A 15,729-nucleotide genomic window follows, 5' to 3' on the forward strand; every position below is an offset into this window, starting at 1 on the left:
GGCCGCACTGACCTTTGAGATGTTTGTGGTACCTCTGCAGCTCCGGGGCCAGAAGGCCCCCCAGGGGACCCAAGCAACCGAGCGCCGTCACCACCGAGTCCTCATCGTCCATCTCGGCATCGTCGTCGCTCTCCCAGCTGCCCAGAACGCCACTAGAACATCATCATCATCATCATCATCACTGCTGAACAGGCTCTCACACACACACACACACACACACGTGCAGCGACTAAAAAAGGAGGGCCAACCTTGCGGTGGATTTGACGGAGGTGGGGAAGGGGGTGATGTTGTAGGTGTACTTCTCTCTCAGCTCCGCCAGTTGAGGGAAAGGAAACACTGCCATGGAGTAGACCTCCTGCAAACATCCAGGTCAACCGTTAGTTCAGAAACATCAGCGGAGGGGTCGGAGGGGTCGGAGAGGCGCCTCGTTCACCTGCATGAGTTCAGGAGGGTCGATGAGGTCGTGCTCCAGCATCTCCTGAGTGAGGCAACCCATCGTGCTGTAGAACTCGTCCGCCGTGTGACAGTACTCGATCCTCCTGGACGCACACGGGGGGGGGGGGGGGGGAGGAGCATTTTGAATGATTTTAAACAACAAAGTGTCAAAGCGCCTTTGTTTGTGCGACGGTCCACCCACTCGCCCAGTCTCTCCCAGATGGCGAGGGCGACGCGAAACACCACCTCCGAACCCTCGAAGAAGACCGAGTCCCAGATCTTCAGCACGGTGGGCGCCGGCAGGCAGGTGGCGAACATGGTGAGGAACCACTGCATGGTGAACACGTTGGTCAGCGGAGGCTCGTAGCTGCCTGAGAGGAGACAGGCGCGAGTTATTTCTACAAAGACATTTATGGGCGATGTTACAGCGGAACATAACAGTTTATTCACAACACAGGTCTGTACCTCCGGCCTCTCTGTTGGCAGCTTTCTGAAGGTGGTGGAGGTGCTGGGACAGCCGGGGCAGCTTCAGGCGCAGCAGGTCTCTGAACACGGCCATGTCCACTGACGGAAGGAGACGCATTAAAGAGAGAGCCGGATGTCTCTAAAGGAAGCCTCGGGCACGTTTCAGAACGTCACTTCACTCAAACGCTGCAAATGTTTGAAGCTCTGATTTGATAAAAAGATCTTCTCCACCAGACACCACCCAAGACACAAATACCAAAGACTTTTACCATCTTAGCTGCGGAATTAAATAAGTGTGAGAAAAATGTCCACCTCAATTTCCTTGAGATTAAATATTTAAACAATTATTAAGGATCAGAGTTTAATATTCATTCTCTACCCTTTTAGCAGTATTTTTATCACCAGATCAGCGGAGATTTTTGACCTCCGGAGTTCGACATATTTGAACATTTTACGTTTATTCTAATCTTTTCAGGATGGTCTTCAGCTTCTAAATGAATCATGCGGTTGTGTGTCATTGTGTTTACCTGACAATGCTCGCAGGTTATTGGCAAAATAACTCTCGGGCAGCACTTTGTCAATCAGATAGATCATCACCTGAAGACAGAAGAGAAGCAAGATGGCTCTTCAAAAAAGTCAGAACGCAACATAGAAACTAGAAACCAGGCGTCACATATCAAATTATCATAGGAGTCTCTCCCTTTTAATGCAACTTGACTTCATTTTGGGGCATATGGTCACATACTATATAAACACTGTGTGTGTGTTTACCTTTAGTGCATCGCTCTCGTGTCCCTCCGTCACCTCCAGAATGAGCGCAGCCAGGACGTTGAATCCCTGGCAGTAGCCCACGCTTTTATTCCAGCGGGCGTACGCCAGCAGCACCCTCTTCAGCACCACCCTGTCCTGCTCCCCCTCCTGGCCGCAGTAGGAGCTGCAGCCCGTCCTGTGCAGGTCCTGGATGAGACGGAGTAGGACTTTATTAATCCCAAAAGGGAAATTCTTGTGTTGGAATTCAACAGAAAAAATAGGAAGAAACAATACAACTGGATTCAAATGTATTCTAAAACTAAAGAATGGTTTCCAGCATTCAGGAGAGAGGGTGAAGTAGATTATTGGACTTTGCCCTGTTGATGGTGAGTCACTGAGGAACAGAAAAGAGCAGCAGTGTTTCCATGATGCCGTCTGACGCACACAGCCAAGCAAACATCCTCCATCGGACACCGCTCTTCCTCTCATTAGTGGGATGTGCTCACACACACACACACACACACACACACACACACACACACACACTCAGGAGGAAAACATCAACAACGCATACAGACTTATCTTGTGTGTCGCTCTTTGATGTAGCCGTAAGTCACCGAGTCACTAGACCCCACAAGACGCTAAACCCCCCCCCCGAAGTAACAGGATCGATGTGGTTACCTTGACGATTTGGATGCCGAGCGAGTCATCGTCCGGGTTGCTGCGCTCGTTGAAGGCGAAGCGAAGCGTCTTGTCCCAGTCGATGGAGATATTGTGGAGGTACTGGTCAGCTAGCGTTAGCCAAACCTACAGAGAGACACTCATATTAACAGATACCTAAACCTTCCATTGTGTTCTCGGGTTTCAGTGTTAAAAGGCCTCTTGTTCACCCACTCATCGTGTTTGGAAAGTTCAGGAAAGAAGGGAGGATTTTATTGTTCATCTCCGCTGACAAGATGAAAATAATCACTTCCTCTTTCCCACTCTGTCCTCCCCAGAGATAAAGTTATGATGCGAGATGAATGCAGCATTGCAGACAAAGAGCCTCACCCTCTTCCTCCATTCCTTGGGTATCCCAGTGGGGAGTCTGGCCACCGCTTTCAGGGCGTCGTACCACTGTGGGGGAGAAGCGCAGTTTAACTCGCCCTTATGATTCTCCACGTTTAACACAACATTAGACCAGTGTCCTTCTTACCTGCTGGAATCCATTCTTCCCCAGCGAGGGTTCGATGGTAAACTTCAGCCTCGTGTCAACTCCTGCAAAACAAGCAGGAGACACCCGGTCAGACGGCACCCCGATGTGGGCGATGTTTTTACATCCGAAAGTTGACAATGCAGGTGAATACGGTTCATTCGACACATAACTTCACTGGAGGTAGAAGGTATTGTGATATGGTTCCTCAGTGTGGAAAAGGGGCATATTAAACCAGATCTTGGTGACCAATGGCAAGGCAGACTACATACAAAATATATGACTCGGTCTCAAAAATAAAATATTATTTATATTTTTATTGAAATCAAATGTATTTTTTTTTTTGAATCCATTGTTTTCAGTGAGGCCGTTCCACATTGCTGAGAGTTAAAACAGTATAATTAGTATTATTAACCTGAGCTTGTATTCTTTCACTTTTATAGGTTAAAAAAATCCTCTAAAACCTGAGGAACGTGCAGCGTCAAAAACACTTAGTTTGGATGTAAAAGGGCATCAAACTGAGATCTCTGACCAAGTATTGTGAATGCAAACTGACATCAGAGAGGCTGCGCAGCCTTTGATTTGATGCCGAAGCGGAAGTGGCGCTGTCCGGTCCCGCGTGGTGCTGAACCCGCTTCACCGGCAAACGGAGCCAGGTCTCCCCGCACAGAGAGGGGCGGATTCAACGCAGCTAAAAACCCTCCAAACGGAAATTAAACTTTGATCTGAAGTTAAGAAGAAAACGTCGCGACGTGTCGCGGCTGAGCCGACAGCCCCCCCCCCCCCCCCGCTCCCCGAGCGTCTGGACGAGCGACCCGTCTCTCTAACACAAATAAAAACAGTAACGTTTCCACAAAAACAGAGGGACCATCACGACAAATATTTAAAAAAGGGGGGGAGGGGGGGGGGGTTAAACCTGCTCGGTCCTCTGTCGTTACTTCCTGCGCCATTCGGTGCGTCGCTTTATTCCTCTCGCCGCTTTGGGAGAGGATTAAGCAGGACAACCCTCCCACTTCCCTCCCACGGATTACGCGTGTTTAGGCGAGGTTTGACACGCCAGAGAGGTCCACGGGCCGCAGTGCAGTACAAGAGGCCAGAGCTTAATCTCTCCACAGGGGGGAATTAATTGAAATGAATCGGAGGGAGGAGACGGGAGAGGTAGGTGAGGTGATGAAAACGACTGATTGAACGTCCAGTGTTGTATCACAAATAAACGAGAGGAAAGCTGTTAGATAACCAGAAGACTATCTTGGGAAATGATGGACTTTTTGCTGGGTTGTTGGTGCTTTGAGCCCCTTAAATGTTACAGAGGATTAAATATGGGACCTGCCCTCCATTCCCTACGTCACTTTATTAATTAAATAATTTAATGTGGGGTTTTTGATTATTCTGAAAGCTAACCGTGCACTTTGCATTGGTTTGCATTCAAAAAAAGACAAGCCGAGCCTGCAGTAAACGATATAAAATCATTTATTTCAGCAACATGAGGTGTCTATTTTTTTTTCGCGTAAGATCATTGCTTTGAAAAAGCCAAAAGCATCCAATGACGATAACTTCTAAGCAAAAGGAAGTTATTTACCTGCTGACAACATCAACAGATAATCCGTTAATATGAATATGAATGTTATTGTCAAGAGTAAAGCTTTGTGATGGCTTGATATACAAAACTAATTTGCTTAAATATGACAATTTAGCTACATTGATATGCAAGCTATTGCGAGGACGATAAAATGCCCACCCCCCCCCCCCCCCAAATCGACCCGTCTGCGCGTCACCTGGCTCCAAGGTGCAGAGCAGCCGCGGCGCGCTCCTGGAGATCCCGTTCCGTTTCTTCAGGACGTTGCTGATGATGTTACCGACCCCTCCCGATCCCTGCCCCCGCTGCCTCGCGCCCCCCCTCGGCCTCCTGCCGGTCGCGCCAAGCCGCTCCTGTCTCATCGCGAATCGAACCGGTCAACCCGATCGATCGATCATCGCCGCCGCCGTCTTCCTCCTCCTCCTCCTCCTCCTCCGCGTTAATGACCCTCCTTCACGCCTTCCGCGTTAATCGGGAAGCGCATCCCCCCTCCTCCTCCTCCTCCCCGATAGACGCAGCTGCTCAATTTCAATCAATTCAACAGATTCCAATCACTTCCGGCTCGTGTCTTTCCTTCTTCAATCACCCAGCGGAGCCGCGACGTACATGAAGCAGGAATTAGAAAGACGAGCGGAGGCACATCCGGTTTCTGCAGCCTGTGCTCTCGGTTCAGTGCTGCTGATGCTGCACACCTACTCCTCCTCCTCCTCCTCCTCTTCCTGCTCCCCCCCCCATCCTGCTCCTCGCGTCACCAGGAGGAGGAGATAAGAGAGGAATGAGGTAATGGTGGGTGGCGGTTCTGAACCGGCGAACAAGTAAACCGCATCAAGTAATGTTGAATTTTTTACACCAGCTACTGAATAATAAAAAAAGAGAAAGCTCCGTCTGCAGATGTCCCTGCAGTTTTATTAAGAATAAAGATTCTGTTTTATCCACTGACACACACACGATGGAGGAGGCTACGGCTCCCGTTTCCATCTCTGATCTTTGATCTTTTTAAAACACACAAACTAAAGATTTAAATGCTGTTTCTGCCTCATCACCTCCAACAAAAAGGAGAGCGAGGTCAGGTGTAAGAGCTTGGATCAGAATCAATACAAACAGCTGTGATCATGTTACATAACCAGAATTATTAGATTCCTTCAATAGATATGTCAATAATATTCATTTCAATTAAAAAAAAAACAGGCAAAAAATAAAAAATTGCTAAAACTGTAATAGGCAATGTATTCCATATAAACATATAACATGAATCAAATAATTGCTGTATTAAAGGTTTTAAAGTGGGGCTTATTGAGGTACTTGTACATATGGAGAAGCAGATGGAGGAGTGAACTTTCTCGGCACATGAATCAACGCTTCAACAAATCGTTAATTATGTTTAACTGTTAAACCAACCACAAAAGCCGAATCCTCTTTGTACCTTCCGTCAGTTCTTTGACTCCTCACAAACGGGGCTTAGCAAAATGAAATGATCAAGAGCCTGTACTGTACAAGCAGGATATTTAATCTCACAGATTGAGGCTTGATCCATAATCTCTTCACTTTTCTAAACACCTGTGATAGAATCCATTTTAAGATAAAGATAAGAAAATACGATTCCTCCACAGTCACATGCTCTGCATCATGTAAATGTGAGGGCTATTTTCCCTGTTTGCCACTAAAGGAGCGTGTGTTCTTACGTCGTTTCTGCGAGACGGCCTGCAGGCACGCCGTGATGACGTCGTAGCTCCTTTGCAGTTTGTGGCACAGTCGGTCGCGTCTCCTCAGCTGGCGGAGCAGCTTGGTGGACTGCAGGCTCGTGCGATATTTGACCTCCTGGATGATCGAGTGCAGTTCCGCCGGGGCTGGAAAAGCAAAAAGAGACACGCAAACACGTAGATAGGAATTATGAAAAGCTCTCCCCCCGGAAACAAATAATAATATGAATGTCTGACTTCCTCAGCAGCTCAGACACACCTCTCATTTGTTGAGTTTTATTCTCTTATATTGACCAAGTAGTGTCATGAAGTTTTCTGCTTCATCACAACATTTATTCAGCTCTGTCTGAATATGACGTCTAAATAAAGCTGCTTAATATAGTTACAAATAACACGTGATGTCTGCCCTTGACTATTAGATAGAAATATAATTTGTCTGTTTTCCAGGCTGCAGGCAAAGATGAAACCAGAACACGGCCCTCGCCCACATCTATGGAGGCTGCAGGGATCGTTGTACTGTGAAGGGGACTCAGATCTGTGAAGTTTTAAATTTCAAGACTAAAAAATTAATTAAAACTAGGGACCAAAAATTACAAATGAAAAGTTGCATTTAAAAAAATATTTTTATACAAAACCACCTTCCTTAGAGCTTGACCTCATGCAATAATGTTTCTACCAGGAGGTCAAAAGGTCATAATCACCTGCTGCCAAATGCCCAGGAGGGGGCAGGGTCGGCTTCGAGCACAGCAGACACGTCCCCTTGTTTAATCCCTGACTAAACACACACTTTAGCTGCTCCGTGAAGCATTATCAGAGTGCTTCCTCTTCCCGAGTGGCAGCCCTCTGCGTTGTTTACCTAGACCGAGCCCTCACGTGTGTGTGTGTGTGTGCGCGCGGAGGGCAGACACTGAGCTCGCGGCCCATGGCTGCGCTTACTGTGGGATTGCACTGATCCAGAGGACACGATGGCAGCGTGGCATTCACAGCAGCATGCCTTTGGAGACTCCGAGGCAACGCCGCACACACACACACACACGGAGGAGGAGCAGCCAACAGGCCGCCGACACCTCTGCGTCGGAGTGTGTTTGTGTGTGTGTGCGTGCGTGCTAGGAGGATACCTTCGCACAGATAATCCAAACATCCACTAAAAGAGCAAATAATATAATGAGCTAATAAAAACACATCACTGTGATCTGTTGTCACTTTTAAGTGTTTTCTTTTAAGTTGTTGTGTTGTTGTTTCAGAATGATGAAGACAATTAGATGCAAAACAGGACTACAGGGAGATGCTTTTTTTCCTTGGACACAATGACTCTACCCACAAAATGATGTTCAGATTTAGAGGCATTCTATAACCTCAAAAGAACCAGTGCATGGCAGCTGTAAACAGCCGAAAGAACCCACTGGATTTATGCAGAGCTCCACACCAGATCAGCCCTAAATAAGATGGGTAAAAAATATGCAATGAAGAGCTGCACATGAGCGTTTAATTACTTTACAAATACAAAATAAATCAATTACAAATAATCCCTTCAAAAATGTATACTGGTGTGTTAACAGAGACCGAGTGTTGACTCATTTGAGAGTCTGGAGGGTGTTTGCTTGTTGTGCAGATTGTATTGTGAAGCTCTTTAAGGCCGGTACGTGATTCAACCCAATATGAATAAATATGAATAAGATCAATAAAAACCACCAAGGAGAAACAGTATGTGTCGACACACCTGTCCACAAACAGCCGCAACGCCCCCCCCCCCCCCTCACCTTTCTGGGCCAGGTAGTTCATCTGATGCCTCCTGGTGTGCTTCTCCTGGAGCTCCTGGAGGAACCCGGACCCGGAGTTGCTGCGGCCCAGGAAGGCGTCCGAGCCGGACGCCTCGGTGGAGCTGTCCCAGCTGTCCAGGTTCCTCCTGCCGCCTCCACCGCACGTCTCATAAAGCTCCACCAGGAGACAGTCCACGATGGAGGACCTCTGGGACTTGACTCCATCCCGCGGGTACCCGGAGTCACGGTCCCCGGCCGCGCCGGCCCGCGGAGCTCCGGGGTCGCCGGCGGGGACCTGCCGCCGTCGTCCCGGAGGTGATGACGCCGTGTCGTCCGGTGACTCGGCGGGGCTCGTCCACTGGCGGAACCCGGAGAAGTCGTCCTGCGGGGAGGCGGCGGAGTTGACGAAAACGCCGCTCTCGTCCCCGGAGTACACGCCGGCGTCGCATATGTCAACTTCCAAAAGTTCGCTCCCGTTTAATTCCACCTCGGACGCCATGTTTTATTTGACGGTTGATCAACTCTAACTAGCCGTTGCTTTACTCTATCAGAAAGTTTCCATTTTTCCAGACAACACGAAAGTTGGAAAGTTTTTGTTTGAGCGTCTGGATGAGGAGCGAGTTCCTGGAGCATTCCATTCCTCACTTCGATGAAGGTGGAGTCCCCTTTGACAGCTTTTAGTTTCCCCCCCTGAACGCTCCGGTCTCCGCTTTCCTGCCCCCCTCCGACCCCCCCTTCGTCAACTGAACAATGGGCCGGCCCACTTCATACATTTCTCAACGGCTGTCAAACTTTCGCCAGGTCGCGCGACAGGTGGCTGTGGATCGACCAATCGCGAAGGAGACAAAAGTTGGACGACCAATCAGATTTGTTGTTGGTGCCAGCAGGTTGTTTTCTTCGTGTGCACAATTTAATGTAGAAAATATCGTAAATATGATGACAAACTCGCACTTTTAAGCTGGCTAGAATATTATATTTTCCATTTACGCCTCGTCTTGTTCATATATTTCGGTTTTTATCTCCAGGTAAATGTGTTATTTTAAATTTAGTGGCTGTCAAGACGCTGAAAGACGCAGTGGGGAGGAATCCCTCAGACCTTCTGCTTTTAGTACACTAAACACGCCATGACAACTTTTACTTTATTTTAATTCTCGTGATTTTCAACGTCTACGTTAATAAAATAATTATCAAGCACACGTTTTTGGCTCTATTACATGCTCAGAGAAGTGTGTTTGTTGCTGCATTACATTCGAATTTCTTAGAATGATGACATTAACGGTCCTTGATTCCTTAAATTAAATATTTAATTCAACACAATGTCATTACTACATATTGTTTTTTAGTCGTTCGCTATTTTAATGTATTACTAATTAGCAATAGAGGGGTCAAAAGAGCAATGCAGAACGAGAAGCAAACATGATCATAAGGAAAACACTTATTTTTACTCATTAGTCATGCTGCGCGTCACGTCTTCAAATCAGCTGATCCGGGCTTCCGTAGCCGAGAAGCACATGACCCGGAAATAAAAAAAAGTGTATCTCAAACAGAAAGAGGGCCGTGTCCGACTTGTTGTTTTCTCTCTCTCCCCCTCCTTTTCTCCCTCTCTTTCCGTTTCACGCTCTCACAAGAAGCGGAGCAGAAGGAGGAGACGGACCGCTTCGATAGTTTGTTACTGTCGTAAAAAATGGGTTCAAATCGCTCGTTTCTGCCGTTTTTATCGCGGTGTCTCCTAATCTGCGTCACTTTGTGGAGCGACCCGAGCAACGGGCTGTCATCCAAATCCACCCGGAGACCGAACATCGTTTTGATCCTCACCGACGACTTGGACATCGCTATCGGGGGACTGGTGAGAGAATCTGGCCATGTCTTCAAATGTCTGTCTTAATGGACTTTAACATGATGGTCTCGATGGACCCATCACTTAAACGTCTCTGAGTCAGCTTTTATCACTTTAAGTCCAATCTGCTTCCTGCAGACATCCTCCCTCCAATTTAGGGGTGAAATACTGTGTGATCCAAGTCTCTTCACCTCAAAGTTTAAAGATTGAAAAGGCTGTCGGTGTACACTTGTCGTAGCTTAGAATATGTATTTATACTTTCATAAGCAGGGAAGGCTGATAAGGAGTCACGTGCCATTTTCTATTTGAATTACTATTTTTTTCCCCCCATGCCAAAATCAGGTTTAAAATATTACAAACTGTTGTTGCTCATTTTAGCCACGTATTACTTATTTGCTATCGTTGTTTTCATTGCCACATATATATAATATATATATATATATATATATAATTATATGCCACACTTCCTGTTTCTACTCTTTTTGAAACCTTTTACCTGCTGCCAGCTTCACCAGAACAAACTTGGCATTTTGCATCACTAGAGGACCTCTCTGGTCAAATAAAGGACGAAACATGTATGTATGACAAAGCATTAAAGTCCATGTTGTGTAGCGCTGCTGCTGTTTCGCCCCCACATCTCAGACACGTTTTAATATGCATCACTTAGACGAGGGATTTCGCTCTGTGTCATTTAATAATAGAATAGAATAGAACAATAAAAAGCACATTAAAACAAGCATGTGCTTAAAATGTGTGAAGGGGAGCCCGTGAGTGTTTGAGTTGGGAGGCCAGTTATTAGTCTCCTCACATGTGATCTTTCCTCCCCAGACTCCACTCCCCAAGACCAAGAAGCTCATCGGCGATGCGGGGATATCGTTCACCAGCGCAGTGAGTACCCCCGCCCACGTCGCCTCGCGGCGAGGTGGCCGCAGATGTTCACCCTGCGCCCGTCTTCCGCCCTTCTGCAGTTTGTCGCCAGCCCGCTGTGCTGCCCGAGTCGGGCCAGCATCCTGACGGGGAAATACCCGCACAACCACCACGTCGTCAACAACACGCTGGAGGGGAACTGCAGCAGCAAAGCCTGGCAGAAGAGCGAGGAGGCCGCCACCTTCCCCGCCCTGCTGAGGGCGGACGCCGGCTACCAGACCTTCTTCGCTGGGAAATATCTCAACCAGGTGATAGAGTTGAACTGGTTTGTACAAAATGCACCAGTCATTTGTTTACTGCCAGATGTTGTCTATGAACTATAGCTACCATTAAACAAAATGAAATGACCCGAGAGTTGATGCTTTTGTGAGTTCCACCGGGAACCGAAAGTGGCCTTCAGGGGATCGTCAATAGTCACAAGATCTCCTGTCGTGTGTTGATTGAGTCGTGATAAAGTCCAACTGTGTAGGTGGCATCGCGCCTTGTGATAAACAGACGGTCGAATGGGGAACCGGGACAAACTCTTCACCTAAATAGCAAACAGATGACACTTAACTTCCCCTCGTTCTCTGTAGCTCTGCGTTTCCTAACTCTTTCCCCCCCCCCCTGTGACCCCGTGGTCACAGGTCACCTCCCACTCTGCAAACACAATCCAAAGGAGTTTAAAGGCCTTATGACATTCAAGGGGGGATTTAAACTGTTATCAGTTGGATGGTGGGGGACGTTTTTGTTAAAGGAATCTGTGTCAGATCAGGTTTTAATCATTAAAGATAATGCAGACTGGTCTGTTTGTAGCTTTCCATCTTCAATTTAGTCCTACATCGTTTCTTCCTTTTTATTTCTTTTTGGCAGGAATCACCTTGTACGTCATCAAACTAATACGAGTCGTTCTGTTGGTGTGTTTCAGTACGGCCACTCGGAGGCGGGTGGAGTGGAGCATGTTCCTCCAGGCTGGAGCTACTGGGTCGGACTGGTGAGGGAGGACCATGAAGCTAAATCCATCTTCGTGTTAAACTAGTTTAATCCATGTGGTCACGTGACCTAAAGAAGGCGCCGGACCGGCCAATGGGCCAAAATGAGGCTTTCTTTCTTTACGCTTCTAAACTGTTTGCTCAAGTCCTGAAGCCGAGGTCGCGCCCGTAATACGACCGCAGTGCAGACGAGTTTATCCTTACTAAACAGACCGATGGTCTCATGACACACACACACACACACACACACACACACACACACACAGTGATCAGGTCGGACTGTTTCTTTCTTCTTTTTATTTTTATTTTTTTTATCTGAAAGTTACTTTCATAAAAAGTCTAAATCCAAAGGGTTTGTTTACCGCTGCCTCCCTGATGAAGTTCCTGGGTGTTATGTGAGTACCGTATTTTCGCGACTATAAGGCGCACTTAAAATCCTTTTTTTTCTAAAAAAACGACGCGTGCGCCTTGTAATCCGGAGCGCCGTATATATGGCTCAATTGGTTGATCCATACTGGTTAACGAGGATCCATTGGAGGGAAAGTCTGGTGCCAGCAGCCGCGGTAATTCCAGCTCCAACAGCGTATTGTAACGGACTGTGTTTTCATGTTCTGGAGCGGCGTTGCACTTTACAGAGTTTTGGGATGGTCAGTGAAGGGCGCACAATATGACGTCACTCATTTTAGTGCCACCTATTGGGACGCGGGAATTGTTGTTGTTTTGGAGAGCGATGGTGTGTTTTTGTTCGGCGTAGGCTACGGCCGACAGTAGCCTGTTTCTCCACAATAAAACCAGAAGATAAGCACATTGTCCAGAGATTCATTAGCGAGAGTCGCTACAGTACATTAAAGCTCGTAGTTGGATGTCGGGATCGCGCTGACGCGAGGCGCCACCGTCTGTTCCAGCGCTGCCTCTCGGTGCAAGATGCACCAAAGCATTTGCCAAGAATGTTTTCATTAATCAAGAACGAAAGAGATATTGTTAATATCCACATTAACGTTTGAACAACGTTACCATGGGAGTGAAGAGTTTTCAGAACGCTTAATAACGTTTGATTTAGCACAGCCCGATCTAGTGGATGCATAACGCAGCCCCAGTCAAACGTTTTACTGCAGTTACTTCTATGCGCCTTGTGATCCGGTGCGCTCTATATATGAAAATAGTTCTAAAATTGGCGATTTATTGAAGGTGCGCCTTGTAATTCAGTGCGCCGTATAGTCGCGAAAATACGGTATTTCCTCACAGCGGCTTGTTTTCCAGGAGAAGAACTCTAAATACTACAACTACACTCTGTCAGTGAACGGGAAGGCAGAGGACCACGGGGCGGACTACCGCAAAGACTACCTGACAGACGTCCTGGTGAGGAAAACAAACGCCTCGCCTTTTTTATGTCATGTCCTCTGACAACCGGTCTGTCCGCAGATCAACTTGCATTCACCCGGTTTTGGGGGTTTGACGTGTACGTCTCCAGAAACCCTCTCTCCTCCTCTCAGGCCAACAGGTCTCTGGACTTCCTCCAGTATAAATCCAACTACCTGCCGTTCTTCATGATGGTGTCCATCCCGGCCCCCCACTCCCCCTGGACCGCGGCGCCTCAGTACCAGAACAGCTTCAACACCACCAAGGCTCCCAGGGACCCCAACTTCAACGTCCACGGGAAGGCAAGGGGAACCTGTCCTCCCCTCTCCATCAGAGAGATGTGAAATACGCCACTTAAACGCACCGTGTTCTTCCCTCTGCAGGACAAACACTGGCTGATCCGACAGGCTAAAACGCCGATGAGCAACTCCTCCGTTCACTTCCTGGACGACGCCTTCAGGAAGCGGTGAGTCTCTCCTCGCGCTTCTCTCCGTCGGCTCCGCCCCCCCCCCGTCTCACTGCTGCTGGTCGGCCTGCAGGTGGAGAACGCTGCTGTCGGTGGACGACCTGGTGGAGACGATAGTGAAGAGGTTAGAGGTCAGAGGGGAGCTGGACAACACGTACGTCTTCTTCACCTCGGACAACGGCTACCACACAGGCAGGTTGACCGCACGCCGCGTTCCACGTGCAGAAGAACTCGACTACAAGTTTGTTAGAAGGTCGACGGACACGAATGAAAGTGTATTTTGGGCGTTTCTTTTAGGTCAGTTCTCGCTTCCTCTGGATAAGAGGCAGCTCTACGAGTTTGACATCAGGGTTCCTCTGATGGTCAGAGGACCAAACATCAAGCCCAACCAGACCAGCCGGGTACACACACACACACACACACACAGTCTCACACACACACACACACACACACAGAACCTGTTGCACTAAATAAATGAAATGTGTCTCCGAGGACAGATGCTGGTGGCGAACATCGACCTCGGTCCGACCATCCTGGACATCGCCGGCCACGACGTCAACAAGACCAATATGGACGGCATGTCCTTCCTGCCCGTCATGGTGAGGTCGCTCGCTTTAAATAATGGATTTCTCCATATTCAAAGTAAAACGGTCATTTAAACGAGAGAATAATCATTTCCTCCCACCCCCTGTCCCCGGATGTCTGTCCAGGAGGGGAAGGTGAACAGCAGCATCTGGAGGACAGACGTCCTGGTGGAGTACCAAGGAGAAGGAAGCCCCGTGTCCGACCCGGCGTGTCCTCTGCTGGGACCCGGCGTCTCGGTACGGCACCCCGCCTCTTTAACGCCCCCCCCCCTCAAACCAAGCCGCTCCGACACTCTCCCCCTCTCTTCCCTCCCCAGGAGTGTTTCCCGGACTGCGTGTGCGAGGACTCGTACAACAACACGTACGCCTGCGTGCGGACCGTCGCCCCCTCGACCGACCTGCAGTACTGCGAGTTCGACGACAACGAGGTCCGACGTTAAGAGTGACGCAACTCGTTCTGAAGTAGTGTGACATTTTTAGGTGTTTTCGACGTGCGGATCGTAAAATATCAGGAAAAAACAGCTGAGCTAAGCTAACGTTAGCGGTAACCCACGGCGATTTGAGTTTTAATAGGTTTTTAGAGGCGTGACCTTTGGCGCCACCCGGTGGTCAGACGCTTTGACGCTAACGCGGCCTCGGCCCTGCAGGTGTTTGTGGAGGTGTACGACGTGACGGCGGACCCCTACCAGCTGACCAACATCGCCAAGACCATCGACCAGGAGGTGCTGGAGAAGATGAACCACCGGCTGATGATGCTGCAGTCCTGCTCCGGCCAGACGTGCCGCACGCCCGGCGTGTACGACACCAGGTGGGAGAAGGGGAGGTTCCTCTCACCTGAGTCACACCTGTGGACCAGTTTTGGGGTTTTCCTCGTTAAATGTTTCTCCTTTATTTCATATTTAAAGTACAAAGTCCAGGTTGAGATGAAAAGTAAACGATTCCAACCCACATTAGTTGCGTTTGAGGGAATTTGACATGTAATTAAAAATAAACGTAAGTGTAGTTTCCAGATTGAAAGAACAAAAGATTTAAGCTCAAGAATATGTTCCTGTTTTTTATCATTTAGTTTGATTAGAAATGATTAGATGATTAGATTAGAAATGTACCGAATCAATTCAACACCTTCTTATCAAACAATTAATATTTATCTTTTTCACTTTAAGATCCACTTCTCTAACATTTAAATGGACCCTTTTGTCCTGTGTGCTTACACTCAGGTATAAATTTGACCCTCGCCAGATGTTCTCGAGCCACAGCTGGCGGCCCAGCCGACTCCGACAGAAGAAGTGAGGAGGAGGAGGAGGAGGAGGAGGAGGAGGAGGAGGAGGAGAAAGAGGAGGAGGGCTGAGTCCTATGTCCTATGTCTTGTATCTCGTGCTGCTGTTGCCTTGTTTCTGGGCCTCACAGGCCTCTTTGGAGAAGGGGGCCGGGGGGGGGGAGGGGGACCAGGGGCCCCTCTGGGTGCGGGACCCACCTTTTTAAAGCTTCTGGATCAACGTGTCAACGATCCAAACTGTGGGAGCTGGTCTCATTTTCCCTAATCGTCACTCCGATGGTCCTCAAGAATTTCAAATCTTAATCCAAAAGAAAACCGCAGCGAATCCCACGAAGCGTCCAAACGTTTGTTCCATAGGTTCGTTCTTCTTCAGCAGGTTAACGGTAAATAGTTTTAACCTCCGTTAGGCCGCCATAGGACCACGCTTTGAT

General features: G+C 48.2%; 2 protein-coding genes across 2 annotated transcripts in view; one reads left to right on the forward strand and one right to left on the reverse strand.

Annotated features, from left to right (window-relative positions):
• tbc1d30 (TBC1 domain family, member 30) overlaps positions 1-8,606 on the reverse strand; it is an 11,651-nt gene extending 3,045 nt beyond the window's left edge. Inside the window, 12 exon segments of the mRNA XM_062559388.1 lie at positions 13-152; positions 249-355; positions 434-539; positions 638-806; positions 901-999; positions 1,428-1,497; positions 1,672-1,857; positions 2,332-2,457; positions 2,701-2,766; positions 2,846-2,907; positions 6,101-6,265; positions 7,879-8,606. Coding sequence (XP_062415372.1) covers positions 13-152; positions 249-355; positions 434-539; positions 638-806; positions 901-999; positions 1,428-1,497; positions 1,672-1,857; positions 2,332-2,457; positions 2,701-2,766; positions 2,846-2,907; positions 6,101-6,265; positions 7,879-8,377 — 1,795 coding nt within the window. The 5' untranslated portion in view covers positions 8,378-8,606.
• A 782-nt stretch (positions 8,607-9,388) lies between these two features.
• Positions 9,389-15,708, forward strand: gnsa (glucosamine (N-acetyl)-6-sulfatase a). Its single transcript, XM_037461996.2, has 14 exons — positions 9,389-9,724; positions 10,544-10,603; positions 10,684-10,890; positions 11,550-11,615; positions 12,874-12,972; positions 13,107-13,274; positions 13,356-13,438; positions 13,512-13,630; positions 13,736-13,839; positions 13,936-14,037; positions 14,149-14,259; positions 14,340-14,450; positions 14,670-14,830; positions 15,240-15,708. The coding sequence occupies exons 1-14, from the start codon at positions 9,563-9,565 to the stop codon at positions 15,310-15,312; spliced, it is 1,626 nt and encodes a 541-aa protein (XP_037317893.2). The 5' UTR covers positions 9,389-9,562; the 3' UTR covers positions 15,313-15,708.
• The last annotated feature ends 21 nt before the right edge of the window (positions 15,709-15,729 follow it).

Source organism: Pungitius pungitius, chromosome 2 (genome assembly GCF_949316345.1).
Source record: "Pungitius pungitius chromosome 2, fPunPun2.1, whole genome shotgun sequence".
Lineage (NCBI taxonomy): Eukaryota > Metazoa > Chordata > Actinopteri > Perciformes > Gasterosteidae > Pungitius > Pungitius pungitius.